Below are 19,064 nucleotides of genomic sequence, written 5' to 3'. Positions count from 1 at the left end.
TTAGGCTTTATCTGTGGTTTATCAGCTTCTAAACAATCAGCTATATGAAGAAAGAGAACCAAGACAGAGTTTATGTTCCGGATTAGTGCTTAATACAAATGAATGTACACAACTTTTTCACAAGCTTGAACCCAAGACAACTTTGAGATTTTGTCCCATAAGACCCCCAATTATTTTGATAATATTACACAAAAAGCCATACCCCAAAACTGTAACCTTAATTGAAGTTTTTATTTCTGGTGAACATTAAAATAAAGATTAAAGCGAGCGCGATGAAATAGGCCATCTATTTTGCACATAACTTATTGCAGATTCTTAGTATTGCTCAAGCAACGGTTTAATTTATAATAATTGGTTTTGGTGGACCTCCTCTAACTGGATTTCAGCAAAGCAATTGAAACGGAGCCATGTAGGGAATTATTAGCCCAAGGGTCTGGCTGAAGCAGAGACAAAAGGTGCTGAAAGGGGAACCATGAGGGTAGAGGGAGGTTACGAGCACAGCTTCTCAAGCATCACTCTTAGCCAGTCTTAACTAAATATATTCCCCAGCAACATTTGCACAAGAAGGAGGATCACATTAATGAAATTCACGGATGACACAAAGCTGGGAAGAGCGGCAGAATATCTCACAGGAAGAACTCAGGGAGCCGATTACTGAGAAATACCCTAAAGATATTTCATTATACAAAGCTTAAGATCATGCACTTAAAAGGGGATTGTGTTTCCTGAATGAGGTCTGGTGGAAACAAGGAGACAGAAAGTCTGTTTTTACAGTGAAGCCTGGGAAATGTGAGTTTCTAATGCGGATGTCTCCACAGTACCTACAAGCTCGGGTCCAGTTAATCTTTTTATCACTGGCAACAACAGCAGTGGCCACCGGTACTTAGAAAAAATATGAGTATTTCTGGGTACCCATTTGTAAACAGTTACTTCATTGGTACGATGAATCGAACGCATCTCACAGCTTCTTTCAGATTATTGTCTTATTTTTTATTCTTCTTCCTGTTAAATAATTAATCCCCACAGGAGGCAGGAGGCAGGTATTGAGTGGTTCATCCATAAAGGTGAGAGTGTGGCAATCCCCCTCCCGCTCGGCTGCGGCCAGAGACATCTCTGGGCACGGGGAGGAGTCCTGCTGAGCAAAGCTGCTCTCCTTCCACCTGCGGAGCTCACTCGGCCCAAGCCTTTATTTCAGAGAAAAGAGGTTTCAGTTACCCGCACATCTGGTGCCTTCCCAGCATGAAGGGTTGCCTTTCCCCCACCCACACGCTCTGGGAAAACTTTTCCTGCCCTTTCATTGCCACAATGGTCGCTCAGAAGGGCTGGCTGAAGAGAAGTGCTCCCACACGCCTGATGACATTTAAGCCATGTGGCAGATCCCTTTGCGCACGGATCCTGCTCCCACCCAAGACAATAGCAAACTTTGGTGGGTGCGGGATGAAGCCCAGTGTGACATTTTCTTCCACCCCACGCTTCTTCGCTGAGTGAAGCTTTTGTGAGATCCAGAGGATAGAAAACCCCTGTTGTTCCACCTGTTTCTGTAGCCTCTGGTCCCACGGCCGGTTGACCCTACTCTGCAGTGGTGCTTACCTCTCACATGCTCCTTTCCCTACCAACAACGAAACTAGCCCCTCTGTGCTCCATTCAGAATGAACCAAACTGCAATAAATTCAGGTAAAACATGACTTTTGGACAAGAGAGTTTGGTGAATGCTGTTGAGACCTTCTCGCTCTCTACAACTACCTGAAAGGAGGTTGTAGCAAGGGGGGGTTGGCCTCTTCTCCCAGGTAACAAGTGACAGGATGAGAGGAAATGGCCTCAAGTTGTGCCAGGGGAGGTTTAGGATGGATATTAGGAAAAATTTCTTCACTGAAAGGATTATCAAACATTGGAACGGGCTGCCCAGGGCAGTGGTGGAATCACCATCCCTGGTGGTATTTAAAAGACGTGTAGATGTGGTGCTGGGGGACATGGTTTAGTGGTGGGTTTTGTCAGTGTTAGGTTAATGGTTGGGCTCGATGACCTTAAAGATCCCTTCCAACCTAGATGAGTCTATGATTCTATAAGCCATAATATCATCTTCGAAGCATCCTTCCCATGGGGACCAGAACACCACCACAGGACAAGTTCTCTGAACCAGGGTCTGATTGGGAACTCATTAGAAAAATAACCTTGTATAGTAATTGACAGAAACCGAAACTTTGTTGAAACATCCTGATTTCAAAAAAGTTTTTATCAGAAAAGTTTCTTTGACCCAGATGGAAATTTTCAGTCAAAACCAGAGCAGGTGCCGTCTGCCTGTCCCAGAACGCCGAGACCAGCCAAGCCATTGGGTAGGCACCCTCTTTGCAGCAGCAAAGCACAAAAATACCAGTTGAAGAGGTTTTCCAAAGTGCACCTTATCTCCTTATTTTTAAGGATGTCCACTCTTTTTCATCATGGGAAGTTTTCTTTTCCAAGGATGGCCAGGAACAGAAAAAGAAGGATGCAGATGGTGGGAAAATACCAAAAAAGGAATTGTTTTCTAGCTAGCTCAGGCTTAAACTCATCTAAACTACCCCATTTAAACCTACCCCTTTCTGTATGATGGCAAATACAGTTCAACTTCAGCTCAGAAGTGGGACTTTATGTTAGAGAAGCCTTTAATGAACTTTTGCAAATGTGAACGTTTTTGTCCTCTTCTGCCCTGCCCATAGCAGTAAATACATCTGGCTTCACTGGTAAGGAGATGCAAAAAATAATAATAAAAAAAATAAATCTTCATGTATGTAACCTGTGACAAATCACCAAATCATTATTATGTGGCTTAAAATAGTTATAGGTCATTTTTTAGGATAAGATGGAAAAATTTATTATACCTTATTACTGCTGTCACTCCAATAAGAGCTAACAACGTTCATACTCCCATCGCACGTCAATATTCCATGAACACGCTCTTTGTATTGGAGTTGGCCAGGCTTGCCAGAAAAATACTCTCTACTCACCGAATTGGCATGAACAGTGATTTCCAAAACTGAAACGAGTGCAAATGAGCAAATGTCAGTTGACGTGTATCAGATACTTCCATTATACGTGCTATGTAAACGGAGTACTTTATATCATGATCATTTGCTTCGTGAAGCAATAGAAGTTTTTAACTTCTTGTAGATCTCTGCTGATGCATACTTATCTTTCAAATGGAATTTATTGTAAGAAAAATAAACATTGTCCATAAAAAGTTTGCAGATGAACGTTCATTGTCTCCCCTTGAGCCACAATCACTTAATTACTGTTCGAGATCTTTAGATAAAAAAGCAGTATGAGCCTGCTTCATGACTCAGCCTATTCTCATTTAGTTCAAAATCAATTCACACCCAAAGCACCACCGATAATTTTATCCTGGGAATAATCAGTGTTGCTAATAGCGTTTGGGGCATGCTAAGATGTTTCTTTTCTCTTCTCTTGTTTAATCATTTACCTATAAAAGCCCACACTACCTTTAACAGCAGGCACGATGCACACGCAACCTAATAGTCAGTATGTGAGACAGGAAAAAACATCTTCTGGGTGGAAAAGATCAGGTTCCTAATTCTAATGTCACCGATTTATGCTTTTCCTGTGTACCTATAGATAACTCACAGCCTAAACTTCTCATGCGTGCTGCACACTGGCTTCAGATTTGGTTTTATGTGCTCATTTTAAGAGGCTTAATTTACTTCATCTCATAAGTTTTTCTTCTGTCCCTAGTAGAACAGGGAATGGAAATTAACAGTACTATTCACAAAAACCCTATGGACATGCACATCCATCCATGCGCGTATATACGCAGCAGCCCATTCCCTAGGACTCTTGCTCTCCTGTGATACAACTCGTCTTGCCCTTTCACTCTTCGCTGCTCTTCTCTGTCCGCGCTTCCTTTTTGCTCCAGGGAACCAAAGAAGCTTTTTGCCCACCCATCATACTTGATCCACTCTTTGAAAACTTCTTGTCTCCAGGCCTGTGCATATTGCGTTGGCACGCTACCAAAACGCGCTAACAAATGGCAGATTAAGTGGAAACACGGAAAAGAATTTCAAGCATGTATTATACTTGCTCGGAGTTCAGCGCGCAACGTTTTAAGACGAGGGCTGCCCTCTAAACAGGCAGGCCTGGGAATTCAGCTGCAAAACAATTACAGATGCAAGGAAAATACCTTTCCTCTGAGAACGAAACTTGATGATACTCCGCAGTCTTCAGCAGGCTAAATTCACTGTGTGCTCTGGAGGAGCCCGGCATGGTCTGTGCTTTCTCGAGACCTCCGTTTCCCTCTCCAGCACTATTCTCCGAGGGAGTCATATCATATTAACTAGAATTTTTCTTACGTCAACCTCTTAAAGATGCAGGAGTAGAAGACTGTAATCCTTTCCATTCACAACTGAAACAGCCCCTCTGTACCCATCTGCTGTTCTGCCTTAAGACAGGAGAATAATGAGGGACTCAATTCAGCTCTGCAGACTCTCAGCATTCATGATCAGCCGGACAATGAAATTTCTAGTGTTGTGCCTGTATATAGTTTAGTTACTCGTGTCTCCTTGATGAACTATGTTGGCTGCATGGCCGTCTTTCTCATGGTTTAAAGGTCTGGTTTAAAAAGCCCTCTTTGCAGCACCAAAGCACATACATAGACTCCAAATGCAGTTTCCAAACCCGCCCAGCAATGGCCCAGCCCCGCTCTGAATGAATACGTCGGCAAAATTACCACCAACTCAGGTGGGTGCAGGCGAAACAATGCTGAGCTTTAGCACAACAATTCTGCCCACGTTATCTGAGATTTGCTTTTCTTTCCAAAAGCAATCTGGACTGTTTGCATAGGGTGTACAGTAAAAAGAGACTCTCCCACCACTGATTACATTAAACTTGCTGCATACATATTTTTAAAAAAAAAAAAAAAAAAACAACTTGCTCAAATTACTCTAACTCGTTTGCCCTCTACACGACTCCACTCTGCCAGTCACCTTGAGAGAATAAAAGATCTCAGTCTACAGTCCAACAAAGCAGTCGAGAACATAGGACCAGTGGATGGGAAATATGGCCCGCAAGCCAGGACTGATGTTCTCAAGCCCACGTGACGTAGCGTGCACATCCATAAACCAGGAAGGGTATATGGACAGCAATTCCCAAATCAAAACGCAGAACATTTCTGCACTCCAGTGCTCCTCAAAAAAACATAGGTCTCACTGTTGGCTTCAGAGGAACTTTTTTCTGACTGCTTCAACTAAAATAAAAAGAAGATGGACCTGATTTATGATGTTATACTGACTGGTTCAAATTCCTCCATAGGTCATTGACCCTAAAGTTAATAAAAAAATGTGACTCTTTAGTCTAATAGGTTATTTTCAGTTTTAACTAATCTGGGCTCATGACTGGCTCTGGAACGGCAACAATTACATGAAAGCTAAGATTGATTATTACTGTCCAAAGACACTGAGTAATTAAGCCTACTGAAAAAGACACACCAACTTCTATAACACATGGGGACAAAAGAAAACTGAAGGAGAATAAAGAGCATTGAGGATATCAATGCATCTGTTCTGTATCTGAACGTCCTTCCAAATAAGTAACTGAAACGAGATTGAAAGTGCAACCCAAGCACAGTAAAAATACAAGAATGTCTGCATTGAAATTCCATAACTTTTCTTTATTCACTGTGATACATTCAAACAAAAGTGCTCCAGATAACAGCCATAAAGTAAAGAAAATTAAAATAAAAGGCAGAAAAAGACCATCAGATACATATTTTGATTATTCATATTTCAAAGCATTAGTAACTGCTTGTATCTGAGTGCACCAAAAGCCCACAAGAGGGTCCATGTTTTTGTACGCTGCACCTATAAAAATAATAATCATAGGCAGCTCTAGCAAAAAATGTTTTTCAGAACTAGAGCCAAAGCCATCACAAAGATAAAGCACCATCAGGCATATGTTTACAAATGCCATAGTAATTAGTAGAGTGTAAAAAAGGCTTAGCTGAATTAACATTTTCCTTGTATAGCACAGGGAACCTCTGCTTGGATTCATTCCTTCCCAGCTCTGCCACTTCACACCAGGGACTTGCATTTGCCCCACAACACCAAGAGCCATGGGCAACTCGGTAAGCTTCAGGAGACAGCGAGATGGATGGAAGAGAAACTGGAACTGAAACCAGTGTCTATCCTCCCACTTAAGAAAATAATATTGGCATGGCAGCATGTACTTAACCATGTTGCTGCAAGAGAGTGGCACAATCCACCTGAGAAACCCTGTTTGTACAGACCACACTGACTTCCTGATGCTGCTTGCTGAGCTACAAGTATTTGGCTGGACTTATTTTACCTATAAAAGACAGTTCTTGTTTCAAACTACAGTCCTGCTACACTAAAAATGTAAGTCACTTATCTGTAAGAGACAGCAGAGCATCACTTCAGAGCAAACTCAGACTGCACCCTACAATGTGGCTCTATTACAGCTGCAGAATTACTGAACTCTGCATTTGCCACGAATTATTTGTAACTCAACAATTTGATGGGGGGGAGGATTCCTACCCCAAACAACACAAGAAACTGAAGTCAAGATGCCATACAAATTACACTGTCAAAGGGATACGACAGAGAGACACTTAAAAATCTAGGGTCCCTCTACCTGGTGCATTTTTAGGTAGAACAGCGTGGATCTTCAACAAAAAGGGAGGAAACTCAGTTGACTCCTTGTCCTGCTCTCCCCTTTACCTGCTTTGCAGGCAGCAATTCAGATGGCCAGCAAGAACCCAAGACAGGCTTCCCCTCTGAAAATCTGAGTTGCTGACATGAGATTTTTCTTAAAAGATCTAAGTAGGTCATAACAGAAAACAAGCCTCTGTCCCCATACATTTTCTACAAGAGTATATCCACAGGGATCCTGCTAGGTGTAAGACTATGCCCCAGATGCTATAAAGATTTAAGCCCAATTGTTTCCCAAAGCAGGATGCAATGGCACTGCTCATACGACCAGCATCATCTTCACAGTCAAGTCCTTGCAACATCAAGGCCTGTTTGCTCAAAAAGCATTTTTCTTAACTATGTTACTAGTAAAGTCTCAAATCGCTCAGACCGAAAGAAGGTTAGAAGTGTTATGCAGTTATTTACCCTTCACGCTATTTGTGTGGCATTCATCTCCCACAGAGCATGCCTTGCCCTTTTCACACTCCCTTTTTCATGCAGGAACACAAAGCTGTAATGTTTGGGTTGCAAACACCATTAAATGCCCCTCTTCAGCCCCCAACAGCATAGAAATATTTTCTTTTAAAAGTTCACATCAAAGCATTTCTACTAATCCTAGGATTTATTAAAACAAACATTGTAGGCATGAGATAGTCAACAGCGTCCCTTTTATAAGATTCTTTGGAGACGGTTCTGATTTCGTACTGTTTACTGATCCGCCCCTAATTAATCTTCAGTTGCTCAGCTGCAAATTCAGCAAGTCCACCTGCTCCTTCCCCACCCTGCAGACGTTCCTTTCTCCCCAGTTTCAAGCTGTAATGACAGCAGCACACAGCCCCTGTCCTGAGAACAAAGTGGCTTGCTTGAAACGCTATGTATTACATCCCGGTGTTACAAGATCGCATCTATTTGCAGCAGAAGTCTAGCCTTTCCTCAGATGAGTAATTAAAACCAGTCATAAGTGCTTTCTAGGAGTTTCATTGTCTTTATCCTTCCCTGCAGTCAAGGTAGTTGCCTTTGATCCAATAACAGATCTGTGCGTATTTGAGGGGTGTGATACGAACAGCTACATTGAAATCCTGTGGGGTGCCATTCATGTCCACCCACTGATGGCCTGAAAATATTCCGATAATTTTACGCTCCCATTTGTGATTCTGCCTCTTCCACATCCTCACGTACACGCCAGATCCACTCGCACCTGGCTGGGCATCACACTGCTGGTACAACAGGTCATACGTTTCATCTTTGACATCACAGAAACGGTAAACCAGGTTTCCCGGACGATCATTGTCGTAACCAGAGAAGTGAATCCTCCCTCCAGGCAAGTGTCGTGCTGGTGGGCTCACACCTATCTTCATAAACTTTCTTTTATGAGGCTTCTTGAGCTCCAGCAGGGCATAGTCATAATCCATGCCAATGTCATTGGCATTGCCTTTGATCCATCCTTTGGGGACGTGTGTCCGTTTCACTCGGATCCACTGGAATTTCATTTTCTCAGGCATTGCTGAGTTGGTGATATTGGCCCCTTTGCTGCCATCTTTCAGTTTGGGCTTTAGGAACCCCACCCGCAGTTTCTGAGCTCCTTTGACGTAACTCTTGCCATCATGGATACAATGAGCAGCAGTAAGAACATGCTTTTCAGCCACTAGTGTCCCCGTGCAACCTGTAGATAGCTTCACGGACGTGGAGAACGGGTAATTCAATAAGAAGTCTTTCCCAAAAATGCTAAACCTGCTGTCATAGCCATAGATCTGCCTCTTAGTTCGAGATTTGCCTTGAGACCCATCACCACTGTTGCTCAGAATATATATGCCCACTTCAGTTTCAGTGAGGCTACCATTAGCGTACAAGGTTTCATAGGACAGGTAGTTCTTCACTTCTTCGTAAGTTGGCAGCGGAGAACTTTTGTGGCACTCTGGGCCACAGGGAGATACCACTTCCAGTCTGGCTTCAGCATCAAACTGCGGTTTATCCAAGTTAAGGGTAGACCGTGGCAGGATAACTGGAACTCTGTACGATGGCCATGTTGGCTTCCAGTGAGAACTGGAGGGCATCACATCTTTAGCAGCACACAAAAGGAGGATTAAAGTGGACAAGCCTGCCATTCTGAATGCCGGTCTGTGGAAAGCAAAAGAAGTCCAGTTACTCACCCAAACATCTTGCAACGTTAATCTGCCTTGCTAAGGTAGATAAATACTAACCAAGTATATATAATAAGGGTCAAGCGATTTGAATGGAGTCAACTATCATTAAGTACTTCAGTTTCTCAATGTTAAACTAATGCCTTAACCTGTACCTTGAAACAAGTAGTCCCAGGTTAACGCTGAAACACAGAGCATTTAACCCTTAGGTGTGCTGAGCAACCAACTCCCAGCTGACATTGGTGGAAAGTTATGGTATTTGCCTTCCCACGGTGTAAAGAAAATTCCGAGTCATCGTAAATTCCTGCATTCGTAGAATCACAGAATGGTTCCGGTTAGAAGGGACCTTAAAAACCATCTAGTTCCAACCCCCTGCCCTGGGCAGGGACACCTCCCACTAGACCAGGTTGCTCAAAGCCCCATCCAGCCTGGTCTTGAACCCCTCCAGGGATGGGGCAGCCACACTTCATAAACCATAGCTCCTGCAATGAGTAAATGGGTCTGTCTTTATCTGGATTACAGCATTCTCTGAAAGCTCCCATCTACTCTCTTACTCCACTGAGGGAGGTCCTTAAATGACCTCACACCATTTGCTGTTTTTGCCAGAGACATCAAGTGGATGGTAGGAACAGGCGGGTGGACAAAGAAGGTAACCTGAACAGGAGCTGGGTTGCTGAACGTGACTGCACGGGAGACTTGCTTCCCTTGGCATGAGTTCTACCAGAGGAGGGTCTCTGCTCCACGTAGCATTCGCTCTCCCCTAAGCTTACATGAGAAAGGGTGACATGATTACACAATGAACACAGCTAATGAAGTAAGTTTACAATTCTTGAGGGAATTTTCAGTTAACATACTGGCTTACTCCTTTATAAACTCGAATAATTAGAAATGCAAACCAACCTCCTCTGAGCACAGGGAGGCAAATGGGACTGTAAATGTGTTTATGAACCACAGGCAGAGTGTCTCAGACTGCAGAGAACAGCATGCACTAGTGCTGTGTCAAGAAAACGTGTAACTTCAGTTTATTTGAAAATTAGCCATACAGCTGAATCACTGCAGGAGGCATTGCGCCCTGGGCAAGAAGGCAGGCAGGATCTCCCTCACACAAAGATTATTCAAACAAAACTTCACAATTATGTTGAGCTTACACATATTTAAATCCCTGCTGAGGTTAAACTGATCACAACGGCAGGATCATTCCTGAAATACCTCAAATGAGTAAATCAAAGCAAATCACGCAGGAGATGACCACAGCTACCTAAGAATAAAAAAGAAAAATCCTTCTCTCTAATGCTTTTTGTAGGAATACTCCATCCCTAAGCTGCACTGAAAAAGACCTCGGAAGCTACAGACTGCTAAAGTCCAAAGGTGTCCAACTCAAATATTGGGCCTGGGTTCTTCCATTGTTGGTAGCATCCTCTTTGGGAACAAAGGCTATAATTAAAGCACACAATGTTCAAAATATCAATTGACTCATGCAGGATATCAAAACATTTCCATTCCAAAAAACAGACACAGATGAACAGAGCTGATGTTGCTGATGCCCACAGAGAAAGGTATTGACTCTTCCAGAAGTGACCATTCTGCTGGTAATTTTTTCATTAACAAACAGCACATCTTTAAAGGGACGTATTACTCCTAGCAGGCTTAAGCTCTGTAGAATGTATTGCTTTATACCTAACGGGCAAGTCATGCTGGAAAATACAGGCCATTTTAAACACGAATCAGAATTGCGTAATTTTGCATGTCCCAAAATTGGAAAAGACCTGCTTATGTATTCAAGGAAAACCACCGGCTCCTCTGGCTCCTGCCACGGCAGAGATTAATATTTGATGTGGCTAGGCTTTGCAAGCTATCAGGCATCACTTGCTGTATATCAAATATACTCCTTGTATAACAGTGATTAGGAAAACACAGAAAAAGAAAGTAAAATGGACAAATGTTATCACTCCAACCCCACAAAGACAATATACACTAGCATAACTTTTATACATATATATATATAATATAGCTCTTAACTGCCCTACTCGTGACAGTGAGGACTGTACGCAGAAATGTTTACTGGTCTCCCAGTTAGAAGCTGAGAACAGACTGAATTACAGTTATGCTGTGCATCAGAGAGCAGATCCCGTCATTAAGAGCACGTATTTATGAGCAGTCTGCTCTCATCTGCTTCACACCAACGTTATTCCCACAAATTACATTTGAAGCTTTCCTGGTTGATGGAATCTCTGCCTAAATTGCACCACTTATGCCACTTCTTGGATCCAAAAATCATTCATGCGAACAGACCCAGTGCTGGCCTTTGGCTGGTTTATTTCTCTGGCAGGGGAAAATTAGAAGCGTCTTGTTAGTAGTTACTTGCACAAGCTGCAAGATTGCCTCCTGCCTGTCAGCGCTGCGACCTGATGAAGGGACTCCGTGCCCAACAGCTTCCCCGCTTCCTTCGAGAGCATCACCGGGGCTGAGAAGGGAAATTACCTCTCCCTCCAACCTTCCCTCCTTCATCTCCCTGCCGTCACCACTGCAGCAACGCCAACGCTTCCCAAGGCAGTTTCAGACAGCAGAGGGCAGCCGCCCGATGACGAGAACAAGACAGGAGCTGGGAGTCGAGCTGGCCCCCAAAAAAGGCTCCAGAAGATGGTTATCTGTGTCTGCGCTGTGCTCTAGTACAGCAAAGCAGGACTTACTCCACGCCTCTGCGCGAGCTTTCCCACACCCCTCCCCTGCTGCCTCTGTGCTGTGATCACATTGCAGATATATGGGATAAAAAAGCCTTTTCATCAGTTACCAAACTTTTCTATTTAAAATGTTATTAAAACCTAACAATGAAATACAGTTGTGAGTTTACACCTGATCACAGAAGCTAAACAGTGCTCCTCACAAACCAAGGCATTTATTGACGTCTTTGTAATTTTGTCTTATCTGGAGACACAACTGGTACTAAATCAGTTCTGGGTTGCAATAAATAGAATTAGTACATCTTATTAACCAGATGCCAAATTAGGACGTAGTACCTCTTTGCACCAAATGTAGAGGAAGGTGTAGAACCTTCCTCTTCAAAAAATAAAATGGTTAAGCAAAAAAATTACGGAATTTAAAAAGTAATCTAAATTTAAAGAGAGACCTACCGGTTTGCCTCTTCTTTCCTTTTCCTTTCTCTTTTCCTTTTTGTTTAAAACCAAACCAAAAAGCTGCAAAAAACCCCAGGGTTACCACTCTCTATGTTCAGCTATTTATTCCTGGGTGACCCTGCAAGATGTTCTCAAATTGAACAAACTGGTAAGAAGCAAGTGCTTCCCTGAACGGCTATCCCAAACCGATAGTGAATGAATTACGACGTGCTGCTCTACTGTAGTACTGCTCTTCTGTTTCTATTTAAACTGTGTCATAAACTCAATCCACCCTTCGACTCAGTACAAAGCCCGGCTCTGATATCCAGCCTAGGAACCCCCTAGAAAGCGGTTTGTACATAATCACACTTGCTAATGGCATTAAAATTGTTTAGAGAATGGAAACAGTGACAGCTACCCCGGGGCTCCCCACGCCGCTAAAACACTTTACAGACACATTTCCCTGCCTGCTCTGGGCATTCACGCCTTGGGATACAAGTTGGTGAAAGAGAACTGCCTTGTTCAGGACGGACATGAATCATTTTCTAATAAGCAAGTAATTTTTCTGGAGGAGTTCACTACTTCTGGGGCGGTTCTTGTAATAGACGGTTAAATAACAATAAATCTTGGAACATGCAGTATGAAAGCCCGTGAAGCGCACCGTCTCCATTACATTTTGAAATGAAGAAAGTTTTTCCACAGTGCTGGAAACCAGAAAAAAAACACGGAAAAAAAAAAAAAAAGAAATTGAACCAAGAGAGTAAGAGCGAAAAACCTGCCTCAACCCAAATTATAAAGGTGAACTAAATCACTGCCGTGCCAAAATACCTCAGCTGCTTTCCTTAGTCACAGAACTTGTTAAAACACAGCAAAAATAATTGAGTCGCGCTTTAAGAATTACAGAAGCCTCACTGCCACTGAAATCTGACATCTCTATTAGCCTGCCCGCGATGCTGAGGGTGCTGCGGGGGTCACACTGCCGTACCCGCTGGGCTGAGCGCTGTAAGAGGAGATGTCTCAGAAAACCTGAAGCGAACTTTGATACCGACAGGCCAAGGGCGACCGTTAACATATACAACGGGCACAGCGCATATTTTGACACATGTGTCAGTGACACACGGAGAGGAAAGGGATCACATTATGTGTTTACCACTTAGTCCAATTCCTACAGAATAATTTTACTGCCTCCTTTTGCCCTCTTCCCTCTTTCTCTCTCCCTGGATGCAAAGAGGCTTCGGTTCCACTGAAGAGCAAACTAACAGACCGACAGCGATGGCCAACTTGAAGAGAAGCGGGCAACCTGCAAGCGAGGAGAAGCTGCAAGCCAGGAGCTGCATCCTCAGGGCCACCGCAGCGCCGGGGGATGCTCAGCCCCGGGGCCGCCCCGAGAGCCGGGGCCGCGGCGGGACCTCACCCGGCGCCGCGGGGGGCAGGAGGCGAACAGCCGCCGCAGCCTCCGGCAACCGCCTCCCGGAGGAGACCGGGTGATGGATTTCTTAAAGAAAACCCCCAAAATACCGATGCTCTTAGTCACGGTGATGAACCAAAGCATAGCACCGCAGCGGCTCAACCGGAGACCTACTTCCGAACGACTCCCAAGTCGCAGCAAAGACGAATTTTTTTTTTTTTTTTAATCAGCTGTTTCCTCACCCTTTCCAAGTTAGCCACCGACCCCAGCCAGCGGCGGTGCTGGCCGCCCCGGCCGGCGGGGAGAAGCCGCCTTATCCCTTTTGTTCGCCGGCCGCCGGAGCGGCGGCGCCGGGTGCGCTCCCGTTGATGCCAGCCGGGTTAAAAATTAAGCTCTGCGAGGAGGGCTCGGCCCCGAGCCGGGACAGCGGCTCCCGCCGCCCGCTGCCCCCGCACCGCCGGGGCTCCCCCCGGCTCCGCGCCCGCCGGCAGGCGAAGCGCTGGCCCCGGGGCACCGAGGGGCGAGAACGACCCTCGCTACCCTCCCCGCCGCCCCTTTGTCCCCCCGGGGGGGTGACCCGCACCCCGCGGCACCCTCCCGGCACGTACCAGCTCCCCGCGGTGGCGGCGTCTCCGGGAGCCGTCAGGCAGGTGGCGGGACCGGTCCCATCCCTCCCTCCTTTCCTGCCTCCCGCCGGCCGCCTTCCCTCAGAGGCGCGCTCCGAGCGGGGCGGAGCGGAGCGGGGCGGAGCGGCGCCTCCCGCAGGTGGCTCCGCCGCCGGGGCCGCCCGGCCCCGTTCCGCCCCGCAGCGCTGCCGGCGGCGCCGGCCCCCTCTGCCCGTCCCACCGCTGCGGGGGGCCGCGCCGGGCGAGGCCGGGGGCAGGGCGTCCCTCCGCGCAGGCCTCCCCGGACCCGCCGCCGCCCTAGCGCACCCTGCGGGGCGTCACCCCATTTTTTCCCTCTTATACGGCTGTTTTCGTTTATTTCCTGAGGGAAACCCTATGTTTGTTTCCTCATCCTTGTTGTTATTCGTGGTGTCCCGGCACGGAGGGCAGCTCAGGGGACACCAACCCCTCACCTCAGGGCTGGGCGGGAGGTGAGGGGTGCAGTGGTGGCACCTCCGCAGGCTCTTTGTCCCCAACATCTGGGTCCCCAGCGTGGCAGGTCCCCTCTCGGAGGGTCCCCAGGCATGGGGTGAACCCCCGGGGTCCCTCCTGCCATCACAGGGCATAAGCTCCTGCGTCCCCGGTGTGGCAGGTCCCCTCTCGGAGGGTCCCCAGGCGTGGGGTGAACCCCCGGGGTCCCTCCTGCCATCACAGGGCACACGCTCCAGGAGCTCTGCGGTCTGTCCCCGATGTTGCCTCATCTGGCAGATATTTTGGATTTAATTGTCAGACACATTCTTTGCATGGGTTTTAATTACTCATCCTTCTTGAATCCTTATAATGATATCTGGCAAGAAAAGAGGAAAACAGAGCCAAGAAGGCAAAAACCCTGCAATGTGTTTTAACTCCGCAAGAAAAATCCACAAAAGGTTTTGCCAAAAATTCCCAGCTGATCACCATTACCCCAGAACGGAAATATAAATTTCACAGGAATCGATTTATTTGCTGCCTTCTGCTGACCTCTTCACCCTGCTGTTACCCTTACAAAGGACTAAGAAAGCTTGAAGCATGGCGAAAGCTCTGCCCCACACAAGGACCCTACAAGGAGCTGAGATGTCACAGGATCTTACATTCTTAGATGTGATTTTTCTAATTTGTGTCTACTTGGGCCTAGCACCGACCCCATTTGGGTCTGTGGAAAGGTTTTAACAGATGCTTGGAAAAAGCAAGTGCTACAAAAATTATAACTACTCAGACAAGTCTTTCTCAACTATGAGAGATGCAGGATCCCACCAGAAGCCACAGGCAGGAAGCAGGAGAGACCAAGGGGAGCTCTGAAGCTGATGAATTCAAGGAAAGGGATGAAGGACCAGGCGTGAAATTCCTACAACTACCTATATCTGCAATGGTTCTCCAGAAGGATATGGCAGGTTTTTGTCTCCATACCCAGGGTTTACACAGCTTTTGGGTTTATTTGAGGCAGTGAGCCCCTGGCCCAGGTTGCCCAGAGAAGCTGTGGCTGCCCCATCCCTGGAGGGGTTCAAGGCCAGGCTGGACGGGGCTGGGAGCAGCCTGGGCTGGTGGGAGGTGTCCCTGCCCAGGGCAGGGGGGTTGGAAGTAGATCGTCTTCAAGGTTCCTTCTGACTCTAACTATTCTATGATTCGATGATCTCCAACAGAAACACAGCTAGGGAATACAGCTGCTGTCAGGGGGAAGCAAGGGCTGGTGACATCAGTTCTTGGGCCACCAGGAAATGATCATGCAACAGTGAAGAAGACACCTGGAGTATCAGTAGGCAGCTAACAAGTAAGACTCCATTAACAATAGTGTACTAATCACAGATCCCTTTCTTATCTGAACTTGCCTCCTGATTGTATACGCAGTCCCACTGCTCAGGAAGCTTTGCCCTGCCACCTCTGTTGTTTTGCATGGATGGAGGAGGTGGGCCATGTCTTATAGGAGGTGAAAGCATTGTGATGTTTGCTTACGTAGTGGGAGGGAGTCAGGGCTGCAGCAGTGGTCCAGGTGGGCTCTTGCTTTCCATGGGCATACAGCCTCTTCGGTCACAACTGCCATGTGTGCTCCAGGGCCTTCCCAGCTTTCCTCGCACAGGCCTTCCTGACTGTTGTAGGTCACCACACCAAACGAGGCCTCTTGATCTCTTTTACTCTCCTGACAAAGTACAGATTGCCCTGCAGTCGCTTCTAGATGACTGCAAACCCTCCACTGAACAGGTCTCTATATGTCGTTTTCCAGCTTTATCTCAGATGTATCAGCCTTCCAGTATCACACAGCTGTTTTCAAGAGTCTCAGTGGGAAGAAGGAATAAATATTGGCATAATTGTTTCCTTCTTTGTATGTTTTCCCCAATTTTTTATTTACAGTGACTGTGCATAAATTCTGACTGACTGAAGGGGGACTGTTTGATCTCCAGACACAAATTCAAATAGACACAATCGTTGAAGATACGCCACTGATAGAAATGTTTACAGCAGATAGGGGAGCAGAGATACACATGGCGGGATTTATCTCACTTAACTGCAGGGGTCTGAGCTACCCTGGGCTATCCATGGTACAATACAGGACCACAGACCTTCCTCATCTGGAGCAGCAGCTGGAAGTCAGTGCTAGAAAAGACGAAGGCACCCCATCCAAAAAAAGTGTCCATAGATAGAGACATCCCACCACACTTCCGATGGTTTCTTGCTGTGACTCTGTCTTCCCGTGACTAACTGCTGTCTCTCTGCTTTGGATTCGGGAAAAGGATCATATTCTTTTTGTGTTACGTTTGTACAGCACCTGCCACCCCGGGGAGCTGGTCTACAGCTACCACTCCACGGTATTTCAGTTACACAGATCATAAGACATTACGTGCCTCTCCGTACAACACAGAGAGATGAATAGGAGCCACAAGGCTTGGTGTCTGCAGGACCCCTCCTGAGAATGGAACCTTAAAGAAAGTGTCGGGCAAAACTTCTTTCATGCCAAAAGGAGTGGAGAAGAATGTTTAGTTTGAAATTTAGCTACAAGGCATTTGGTTGCCAAAAAAACTTCTAGATTTTTATTATTTTTAGGGCATACATTGAACCCAAAGCTCAGAAAAGGCAGTTCTCCTGGCCTGTCTTAATGCCTGCCTGCAGAAAAAATGAATCACTGTCCAGTTCTCCCCAGCACCTATAGAAAAAATCTAATGGTTTAACTTTCTAATTCAAAAGAGGACAAAGATAGCAATTACAGATGTATTTTTTTTCCCTATGTGTATAATTCTTAAGAAACAAGAGCTCTGGTGAACTCGGGCTGCATTAGGTTTTTTAAAAAGCGAGTGAAGCCCAAGATTGGAGTGTTACTGTGAGCCATTGTTGAGGCAAAGAGCAGCAAGTGACAACATACGTAAGGGTGAACAGGTATTAGCTGTACTATATTGTCAAGTGATAACACACAGGCTGACTTTTCAGCACCTTGCGAGTAAGCTGAAAATGAAACAGTCTACAGGTGGGAGCCCTAATGAATGGCACTGTCAGGAGATAATTTCTCATGGTTGAAGAAATCTTTTATTCTGCAGGGAAGTGAAGTAACCTGGCATTATGGGCCTGCGCCAGATTCTGCCGCAGACAATGGAGTGATTTCAGAGGCCACTGAGTCTGGAAGGAGGAATGACAACCCACAGTTGGCTCAAATGAGTCCTCCCATTGCTCGCTGCTGATGTAATGCAGCAGAAAAGCCTTGGAGTTCCCCACTGGAATGGCAGCTACTCCGCAGGCTCCTTCCCCCTTCCCTGGGACAGAGACCCCTGCTCACAAGTGCCCTGTTTCCCAAACCTCTTTCTAACTGCGGGAGGAAGAAGTTGAAGGTGAAAGCACTCTCTATCCCTTTGAAAACAGTCTGTTTTGAAGGCAAGGATGATGCAGACTGGGGCTTTGGAGAAGCAAGTCCTATCCTCATCTCTGCCGCTACTTCATAGCAGGACTTCAGGAAGGCTCTGCTGCCTCGGTTCCCGGTCTGCGCAATGAGCGTGAGAGCACGTTCTATCTCAGTGCAGTGTCCCAATGATAAATAGAGTGGTGACTGTGCCATGACTGGGTGCTGTGATGACGGGGAGGGGATGGCCAGACGTTTGCCTCAGATAGGTTGCACCACAAGATGACACTACTCAGAGAGAATGAACTCTTTTTCTCAGGTTTTCCAAGACTGTGGATGCAAGGCCGGGGGGGAGGCACTTATTCCTAGTTTGCAGAAGCAAGATGCTTTTGCTGTCAGCTCCTAAAGGAAGCATGCGAGGACTGGGAATCTGAGTTGTTTGGTTTATGGAAAGATTGCCAAGTGGGAAAACTTACAGCTGGATGTATACAATGTCCTTCTGCTGTCGGCAAAAATCTTGTCATCAGCAAGTGTGACGCAGTGGAGCAGGGTGGAGGGCTTTAGCCTTTGAGAGGATTCCTCTGCCCAAATAAAGACAACTAAAAGCTAAGTATGACCACTCTAGGTTCCTTTTGCAGGCGTTTAGGGGATACCTCAGGAGGAGATTTATTACATCCCAAAACAGGATATGAGATAGGCCAGGCAATCATTCCTTAAAAGCACTCATTTCCTTCCATCGTCTGTTAGGAGAGGTTAAATCTAACTTTTTGATGCCTACAGTTACGTGAAGTGAATCCCATTCAGCCTGTCCATCTTCTTCCTGGGTGAACAGGGGTGTTTGAGCACATAGTTGCAATTCATCCTAACAAGGAAAGGTTTCTACTGCACAGTCCCACCTGCAGACATAACTGTGCAACTAAAGAGCTTTGCCTGAGACAACCCAAGCTGTACAGAAAGTTTCTGAAATTATTGAAATAGTAATCTACTACTATATGGGAAACACAAGAGGAAAGATTGGACTAAATTGGTTTTTTCCCCTAGAATTCTCAATTGAAAGGCTTATTGGGATTATCTGTGTCTGTCAGACAGGGCATGGGATTCTCTAAATACCTGCTTGAAATAGAGTATATTATGTAGAAAGTTTTGATCAAACTATGAGATGCATAGAAAGAAGAAAATAAGGAAAAACATTTTGAATTCAGCTTGATTCAAAATTCACAGCTACATATTTACTATATATGCTCTT

General features: G+C 45.8%; 1 protein-coding gene across 1 annotated transcript; it reads right to left on the bottom strand.

The window, feature by feature from the left end:
• Positions 1-5,635: 5,635 nt before the first annotated feature.
• On the bottom strand, positions 5,636-14,164 carry PRSS23 (serine protease 23). The gene is made up of 2 exons (XM_074572503.1): positions 13,963-14,164; positions 5,636-8,810 (listed from the first exon to the last, which is right to left on the bottom strand). The coding sequence occupies exon 2, from the start codon at positions 8,795-8,797 to the stop codon at positions 7,679-7,681; it is 1,119 nt and encodes a 372-aa protein (XP_074428604.1). The 5' UTR covers positions 8,798-8,810; positions 13,963-14,164; the 3' UTR covers positions 5,636-7,678.
• Positions 14,165-19,064: the final 4,900 nt, after the last annotated feature.

The sequence above is a fragment of the Larus michahellis genome, chromosome 1 (genome assembly GCF_964199755.1).
Source record: "Larus michahellis chromosome 1, bLarMic1.1, whole genome shotgun sequence".
Taxonomy (NCBI): domain Eukaryota; kingdom Metazoa; phylum Chordata; class Aves; order Charadriiformes; family Laridae; genus Larus; species Larus michahellis.
Note: the sequence above shows the minus strand (reverse complement) of the source record. Positions and strands in the feature narration are given on the sequence as shown.

Bases quoted from the DNA above. Each gene is read 5' to 3' on its own strand.
- PRSS23 (XM_074572503.1), bottom strand. From the start codon at position 8,797: ATGGCAGGCTTGTCCACTTTAATCCTCCTTTTGTGTGCTGCTAAAGAT.